The 9,554-nt window shown below is 32.4% G+C and overlaps 1 protein-coding gene across 1 annotated transcript; it reads left to right on the forward strand.

Moving 5' to 3' along the window:
- Positions 1–511: 511 nt before the first annotated feature.
- LOC112014214 (protein DMP2) lies at positions 512–1,201 on the forward strand. The gene is given in 2 exon segments (XM_065771124.1): positions 512–568; positions 570–1,201. Coding segments are annotated over 2 exon segments (621 nt in total). The 3' UTR covers positions 1,134–1,201.
- Positions 1,202–9,554: the final 8,353 nt, after the last annotated feature.

A 9,554-nucleotide genomic window follows, 5' to 3' on the forward strand; every position in this document is an offset into this window, starting at 1 on the left:
TCTTTATACAATATCCATAATTAATGCACTAATTATATATTTTAAAGTGTAGAAATGAAAAAGTGGATGTGAGAGATAAAAGCCCCTTTCATCTTCTATATTACAAATCAACTAAGTGTATGTAACACTATTCTTCTCATGTCATATAAGTGTGTAATCTTCAGCAATAAAAAAATAAAAAAATGAAAGTGTGTAAATGTGTAATTGTGTAATTGTAAACTTTACATTGACTTGAATGCGATGTAGCATGTATCCATAACACAATACTTTTTGCCGCCCATGAACTCACCCTAGGTATTCCCCCAAGTAAAGGCAAACCTAGCTACCCAACTCTCTCTTCAATTTTAGGCAGACCAAATCATGAAAGTTCTCTCTAGTCTCTATATCAGCTTAATTGCTCTATAAATACCCCAAAAGTTAGTTGCTACTTACAACTTCCATAACCCAAAAAACAAACACTATTCTTAAACCCATCCCTTATAATATATCCCACAAACCAAAACATTCCCAAATGGGTGCCTCAAAGTCCAAGCAATTCTCTCAGTCGTCTCAGACAACAATCAAAGACAAAAACACTATCAGGGCTAGGCAACCTCAATAGGCTCCTCCCAACTGGTACAGTCTTCTTGTACCAATTCCTCAGCCCTGTCCTATCCAACAAAGGCCACTGTACTATAACCATCTATAAGTACCTCACCGCCATTCTTGTCGCTGTGTGCGGCTTTTCTTGCTTCTTTTCTTCATTCACTGATAGTTACGTTGGAGATGATGGGAAAACTCACTATGGAGTTGTAACATCGAAGGGCCTTTGGACCTCGGAAGACTCTAAGAACGTGGACTTGTCGGTCTATAAGCTTCGGTTTGGGGACTTTGTTCATGGTCTTTTTGCACTGGCTGTGTTTGGGGTTCTGGTGCTTTTGGACCAAAAAACTGTGGGTTGCTTCTATCCATTGTCAGATTCATCGGAGAAGACTTTGCTCAAGGTGCTTCCTCCAGTTGTTGGTGTGGTTTCTAGTGCGCTTTTCATGTTCTTCCCTAACAAACGCCATGGAATTGGATACCCTTCATCAAGTACTGACTCTTCACAGGTTTCCAAGTCTGGTGGTAGCGAAGTATCCTTGACGAAAGCCTAAGCAAGTTTTGAGTGTGGTTTCTTTGGGTTTTTTTCTTATTCTGAATTTGTTGCCCTATATTCATGTTTCCCTGTTGTATATAGGCGTATGTATATGTTCGTTGGCCCTTTTATGCCAATTAAGTTGCACTACTTGTACTTTTATCCCTTCTTTCTGGTTCAATTCGTGAAAGAAATTAGGTCTCAAAGGGCCGGGAAGGATATTTCCTTATAGTGGACGTATGTAGAAATCATGTTTGATTAAGGGTGGCAAAATTTGACACGACCCGTAAACCCGACCCGACACGACACGAAATTAGCAGGTTATGGGTTGAAACTTAACGGGTTCGTGTCATATTCGGCTTGACATGGTTGACCCGTTTAATAAACGGATTGGGTTAGGGTTGAACACATAGAACCTGTTTGACCCGTCTGACCCGTTTAATTAAATGACATATTACTAATATACCCTTCAAACTATAGGTATATAAACTTATTAGTTGTTATGATTTATTTTCTTTGATATATTGTGATTGATTGTTTGTGATATTGAGATATGCTTTAGTTTTGAATGATTATTTATGATGCAGCTACTCGTTAATTCTGAATTTTATATTAAAAATATTTATTTGTTTGTTTTTCATAATTTTTTTTCTTTTCATTTTGATAAAATCTGATAAACAGGTCGACATGACTAACCCGTTTAATAAATGGGTCGTGTTAAGGTTGAGGAATCTTGACCCGTTTAATAAACATGTCGAGTTAGTGTTGACCTATGTAGTCGGATACTCATGACTTGACACGACACGAACCCGACACGCGAACACGAATTGCCACTCCTATGTTTGATAGTGAAAAAAAAATGGTTTGAAATATCACACATGTTTGTACTTTTCTCTCCTTCTCTCTATTTATATATGGGTTGGGCTCCAGCCAATGCGTTGGTTGGTTCAGTGGTAAGGGGCTTGTCCCTTGCTTGTCAGATTTGGGGTTCAAGTCACCTCCATAGCCAATTGTTGGTCGGCAGCCTTAGTGGGGTTGATTCCTTGCACGGTCTGGTGAGAACGGCCGGAACTTAGGTCAGACCGGCGCCCTGCCCGGGAGTATAATATAGCCATAAAGGCCCTAGTGTAACTTGTAATTATCGGTATATCAAAATAAACAAACGTATAAAAGAAATCCATTAAAAAAAAATGCTAGGGACAAAGAAATCAATACTAGCATCTTTTTACCTCTCTTTTGCACAGATATTTAGTTAAATCTCTAATTCAATACATTTCAACCTAGTAATCACCACACTTAAAACAATATGAAAGTATATATCTTTCATTTTTAGTGTGGCATATATTAAATATTTCACTAACTCTTTATCTTCTATATTAATTCACATATTTATTTTTGTCATATTTAACAATTTTAATTACATAATATTAAAATGCTACGACAGCTCGTTATTAGAAACATGTTGACAACTAGAGATAGATTACTCCAGGCTATAGAGGATAACTATGTTGCGAATTCGATCTGCGGAGCTTATAGGGAAGCAGAAGCCGTTAATTTTTTAATGTTCATTTACAAAAAGAATCTAGAAGAAAATCATGGGATGGATCTTGTCACTAGGCCTACATATTGAGATGTAGTAATTTGGGCTATTCAACAGTTTTACGGAAAACGGTTAGGATTACAACTTTTGTCACAATTTTTATTACAACTTGCTTATGTGGTGAGTTGTAAGTGGTGTAATAAAAGTGGTGGATCCATATAAGTCCACGACTCTACTACTCACAACTTGTCTAATAAATAAATTGTAGTTAAAATTGCGATCCTAGCATTACTCTTTTAAGGGTTAATCTGTGCATGCATGTATGATTGGAAGCCCTAGGCCTCCTTGGTCCTCCTCAGACCTATTTATTTATTTATTAATTTTCCAATAAAGAACATGTCATAACTGAGGAAGACCTTGTTTTAGCTATAAAATAGGAGGTCAGGGCATGTTTAGTGTCTAATAGAGTAATAGTGGTTAAAGTAATTTAATATTTATAGAATCTTTTGCAGGAAAAGGGAGTATTTCTAGGCTATGCAGAAGAAATAAATTGAGAACTCATGCAATACCTAGGGTATTACACTGTAGGGAATTAACACAAAATTCCTAAATTTGTGAGAAACAAAATAGAGAAAATACACGCTAAAGAAAAAAAATAATAATAATCACATGTACAAGATAGTATTTACGTGGTTCGGCAATTTGCCTACGTCTACAGAGTTACAGGGATTTCACTATTATCAGGAAAAAAATATCAAGTGCGGTAGTACATTTTTTTTTCTCTCTCAAAAACTACATCAAAAAACCCTAATAACCAAAACAACGGTTTCTATATCCTGTGCACATGATTCACAATGAGCTATAGAAAATCTTCCATTAATAAATCATGCAACATCAGTTCGGGTCGAGTCGTCATCCGGATCAAACACAACTAGACTCCACAAAAGCCCAAGATATACAAGGTGTAATAGTTCTCAATGATTAAGATTGAAACTTTCAATCTCAACCCTTAAATTAAAAAAAAAAAATCAAATTTTTAATATTTTTAATTAAGACACTGTAATAGACACTGTAATGTAATAAATATTCCTATAGCATAACTATTCGATTGTTTGGTTATGTTTTTATTACAATAAATAGTTATTCCTTATGAATAGATATTCTTCAAAATAAGGAATAACTATTCCTTATCAAAAGTACTGAATATTTATTCTTTCATTTTATGTAATAACTTTTTAACAAAATTTCCTAAAAAGCCATTAGTTGCCACATCTTCAAAAGGAAAGAAAATAAATTTTCCTTATTGTTAATTATTAGCTCTATTTTGAACACTCTAAAATAAGTGTATCTTAGAAAATTTGACTTAAAAATGATTTAATTACACATTCTTTTTATACTCTACTAAATTGTAGATGCATATTTAGAATTCTATTCCTAAATGATCACCAAACTAATAAATAGTAATACTTATTACATTTCAACTTAATATATCCCTTGTAATACTTATTCCTATTCCCATGTAATAGTCATTACAGTGTACCAAACGTACTCTTATTGTATGTGTGCCTCATGATTGTTTCCGTCGAGAAAGAATTATGATCACTTGTAATTAAGACAAGTTTCTATTTATCTTACTCTCTTTATATATTGCTACATATCTTCATGTGACATTTCTTAATATATTTATTGGTATGGGTTTAGTGGCTTAATATATTAACTTTCACATTGACAAATATATATTCATTTAGTCTTGCTAAATATATTTTTTAGCATTGCTAAACATATTTCTTGACTTCTTCCATATACTCCATAGCTTCAATTACTTGAATATGAGAAAATCCTATTTACCTTTTGTTTTTTCTATCACTCATTACACTGATCAGGTCCGGCTCAATAGTAAGCTGAAATATTATTTAATGAATAGAATATCAATTTTTTATCAAATGATTGAAAAAAAAAAAAAAAAAGATAAAAGCTACATCCACAACATTTTCACAACATTTTCGTAACAAATCTTAAGTGGCAGGTTATTGCTGGCTATTACTAATAAGCAAAAACAAAAATTCAGTAGTAAGTTCAAATTAAAACTAGTAAAAACTTAACATCTAGGATTTGTATGTTGTCGATGTAGCACTTCTAAAAATAAATAAATAATAAGAGCAATGCTATATAAACAAAAAATTTCACAACATTTGAGTTAGTAAGCTTTTACGTTATGCTATTTGCTTCGCCACATTCTATCATTCTTTTTAGGGCCTTTATATGTTTATATTATACTTGCAATGTTAATTTCTATTGTTGACACATAAAAAATGGCAAATATTGTACACATTTGCAAACAACATTTTTTTACTTTTCATGTGTCTAAAATATAAATTTACATTGCAAGTACAATATGAACATTTTAAAAAAAATGTGAAATATGTTTCATTCTATTAAAGAAAAATTTGGATACAACAAGTCAACAAAGAAAAGACCGTCGAAATAAAAGAATAACAATGAAAATATATCATAGTTAATTTTGTGGATGCTAGTTCTTTTTCTTTTCTTTTCTTTTTAAATTAATGTATTATTCCTATTATATTACCAATTAAAAAAAATACTAAATGTTAGTAGAACAAGATAGCAAAAATTTAATAAGTAATTTTGCATCGAAAAAAACAAGACAATAAAATTTAAGTAATATTTTAATTTTTTTAAAAGTCATATTTAAATATATAAATATCTCAATTTAGTTTTCACTTTAGGCATCCAAATGTGTCAAATCGCTCTTGATTACATTATCTTTTTGTTTATCTTTTTGCCATCCCCGTCTTAACAACTTGCTCAAATGATGCAGTGGTACATAATTAGGTTGATTTTTATTTGTTATATATTAATATTTTAAAGTGATGAATTAAAGTTTTTATCTAATATTTATATAAAAATATAAGAAAAATTATGATATTCTGTATGAGCCCGAAAGATAAAATAAATAAATAAATAAATAAACATTTTTAGAAACACAATCCAACACTAAAATACAAACAATTTAAAGAGCCACAAAGATTGTCAAAGCACGTGATCATATGCGTCAACGAAACGAAGTCTATGGAGGGATAAGGTAAGGAACTAGGGGTGTGCAAAAAACCGAAGAACCGAAAAAACCGATTCAAACCGACCAAACCGATGCAAAAATTTCGGTTCGGTTTCGGTTCAGTTCGGTTTCGATTTTATTAAATAAAAAACCGAACAGTTCGGTTTGGTTTTCGGTTGCAAATTTTAACAAACCGAACCGACCGAACTGAACCGAAATATATTATTATAATATTATATTATAATTTATATTAAATATATAATATTTTGTAAATATTTAATTTGACTCTGACTGACCCTCTGTCCTCTGAGATATGCTTTTCTCAAAGAAAGAGAGATATGCTTTTGGCCTTTGGCAGCCAACTTTGCGTGGGGCAGTGGACTTCCATCTTTTCATATTCAAACAATTGAGTCATCTTTTCATATTAAAATAATTCAGTCATTCAATCATTCAGTGATTCACAATTCAATGATTCAAGATTTCAAAATTTAAACAAATGATCCGGCCTAGATTAATCATAACATTTTTTAAACATAATATTTTAAAACCCATTAGATTAATCATCTATAATTAAACTAAGTAAATATCTAATTAAACTAATTAAACTTAAACTAAAACTAATTAGAGTATAAAAGCAAAAGATGGAAAACCATATCCTACGTACCCAGCTCACACTTTTCAGTTTCACTCTCACACTTTCCACTCTCTCATCTCTCTCACGTTCACTTCAAACTTCAGCCTCCACTCCACAGTCCTCTCATGCCGAATCACCCTCTGCCGCTGCCTCCACACGCCACCCTCCCCACGCCGGCTTGATCATCGGCTTCTCATCTTAGTAATCTCACAGTGAGTCTCTGTTTTGAAGCTCTTTTCTTCTTTTCTTTTGATTCTCTTTTCTTCTTTTCTTCTTTTCTTTTGATGCATGATGATAAGTAAATAGGGGAATTCAAACACGTTGAAAACATGACAAAACGCCACTTTTTTATTTATTCCATCCAGGGTGTATATATGTGAATGATTTGAGGGCTTTTTTTTTTCTTCTTTTGTTGAGCTAGTGAATGATTTGAGTTAGTGTAATTTAGTTTTATATAATGTTGATTTTGTACCCCCTCTCTGTTTTGTAGAAACAACATAGATCAAGATGTTTATTTTTTTAAGTTTTAATGTTTTATATGCAAATAAAATAAGAGGCTTGAATACTGCATTTTTTTTTTAAAGCCCAAACAGAAAATTTTTGGAAAAAAAAAACTGAAGCCCAACTGACCCAAACTCCAGACCCAAAAACCGAAACCGACCAAAAAACCGACCGAAACCGAAACAAACCGAAACCGACGGTTTTTCAACTATTTCGGTCGGTTTCGGTTGAGACTTTTAAAAACCGAAAATTTCGGTTTCGGTTGGCCGGATAAAAAAAAAACCGACCGAACCGAACCGATTACTGCCCTATAAGGAACAAAGAAAATAAACACGCTAAGAAAATTAAGCATTCTTTTTTTTTTTTTTTTTTTTTTATATACAAGATATAATTTTTACTCTAACCTAATCTAAGTGTATATGTATGTAAAGCATCCTTTTAGAGACTTGAACCTCAGTCCTTGCCCCCACCACCTCACAAGCATTTATACTTGTGAAGTGGCCACCGCACCAAGGGTGCGCAATGGTCTGGCAAAGGTATTGAAATGGAATATTAAGTAAATTTTAAAACTATGCATTCTCTTGAAAAGTACAAACATGCCTATGAATGAGATTAGGCAAGAATGTGGAAGAAAGCTTTCTCGGCAAAGGTAAAAAAAACTGAAACAAAGGCTAGACATATATATACCTCTAGCACCAGCACCAACTTTTTTTTTTTTTAGTTAATTTGAAGCTGAACTGCATGAGTAGCTAGGTTTTCCTGGTGGAACTTAGTTAGGTTATAATCAATCAAGACCATCTAACTACCACGGAAAATAACCTTTCTTGTTCAATTCAAATTTGTATAATGTATTACTTTTTTTTTAATCTAAGTCCGTACCGTAATGTACGTACTTTCTACCTTATAGTAGTTGAACCTTATTGCTAATAGATATATTAGTCTATCATTTTCAGGAAACCCCTCCATGGTTAAAATTCTCTCCACGTTTGTTGACACTATATCTCCAACAAGCATGTTGACCATGAGATAAGTCTAAATAAAACAAGAAACAGATTTAGATGCCACTTTGATGAACTCTTTTAGTCATTTCTAGTTATGAGAGAAAGCAACTTTTATTGAACACAGCGTGCATATGGCACTTGGCGTCTTGGACATGCATTAATTCACCCATTAATTTCTTCTGGATAAGAGTTAATGTACATATTAACGTCAAGCGCTAAAATAAAACAACATCATTTTAATAATCTCATGTACGAAGTATATATGGGCCAGAGGCACTTATTTTATACTTTTTTTTTTTTGATCGGTATAAAGAAGAAATTATATAGGTTTTCCCCACACGCTTTTTCAAAGTTTATGCTTAGACAAAGCTTTGAACTGGTTCACCCAAAAAATTAAATATTACAACTGCATGTTTGGTCAACTAAGATTGATTTAGCTATAGCTAGATAGAGCTCCAAGTGACACTTTTACCACCTGAGTGGTGGGGGTTTAATGTGTGAGGGGTTTGAACTACTGTTTATAAGTGTAACAGAATAAATTCTAAAAGCTTGGATTGATAGAAAATGTTGTATATAAAATCAATTTGAAAAATATTAACTAAAAAGTAACAAAACAAATTAAATAAAATTTTAATTATTATACAAAATATAATGTAAATTAAACTCAATTGAAATTGGGAAATAAAAATTTTCCTTCTTAAACAATTATACATGCTACACCACATTCATACTTACATGTAATCTATATGTGTAGATAGACATGGCAAAACGGGTGGGTCGGGTCGGGTTCGGGTCGGGTCAATCGGGTTACGGGTCAAACGGGTCACGGGTCAAAAACGGGTCACTTTAAGCGGTAAAAAAAGAGATAAAATAGATGAGCTAAACTAAAACAAAATCTTCATCTTTGTTAAAACAAACCACCAAGATTTTCTCCAAAAAAAAAAAAAAAACTAGCAAAAAAGAAAGTAATAATCTACATGCAAGATGAACCCATGTGCAGAAGCTACATCTAAATAAGATAAATATACATTCATTAAAAAAAAAAGAAAAAAAAATAAAATGAATGAGCTAAACCAAAACAAAATCTCCATCTTTCTTTCCCTCCAACCTCCCTTTTTTTCTTGTTTCTTCTCTTTCTCTCTCTTGTGATGGAAACAGTTGACCCATGGGTCATGGCTGACTCCCTTTCTTTTTTCTTTTTCTTATCTCTCACTATTTCTCTCATTTACCGTGTTGCTTTACTTTGTGTCTATCAGCAAAATAGTTGGCTGTCAAACATGTCAAACAAAAGGATGAGACAAGAAAGGTAGAGCCAAAATGATGAAACTTCCTCCGCTTTTTCACTCTTCTGATGTAAAGCTTTTAAGGATAGAAGCGTAAATATCCTTGTACACAACAAACAAACGTAAAAGAAAATCTCCAATTTTGCGTTTTAATCTTTACAATGTTGTTTTGTTAAACACAAGCTATTCAACTGTCCTTTTTAATATGTAGTATAGACATCTTGCATCTTTTTAATTATTATTTTATTTTTATCATTATAACATATTAAAAATAACAAAACAAATCACTTGCCACCAAGTAGAGGAAAGAGAGAAAGTCTAGGGAAAAAGAACTAACGAGGAGAGAGAAGAAAGAAAATGTAATAAAAAACTAAGTGTGCGTTTGGTATGGATTATTTTTGTCAA

The sequence above is a fragment of the Quercus suber genome, unplaced genomic scaffold (genome assembly GCF_002906115.3).
Source record: "Quercus suber isolate HL8 unplaced genomic scaffold, Cork oak 2.0 scaffold_39, whole genome shotgun sequence".
NCBI lineage: Eukaryota > Viridiplantae > Streptophyta > Magnoliopsida > Fagales > Fagaceae > Quercus > Quercus suber.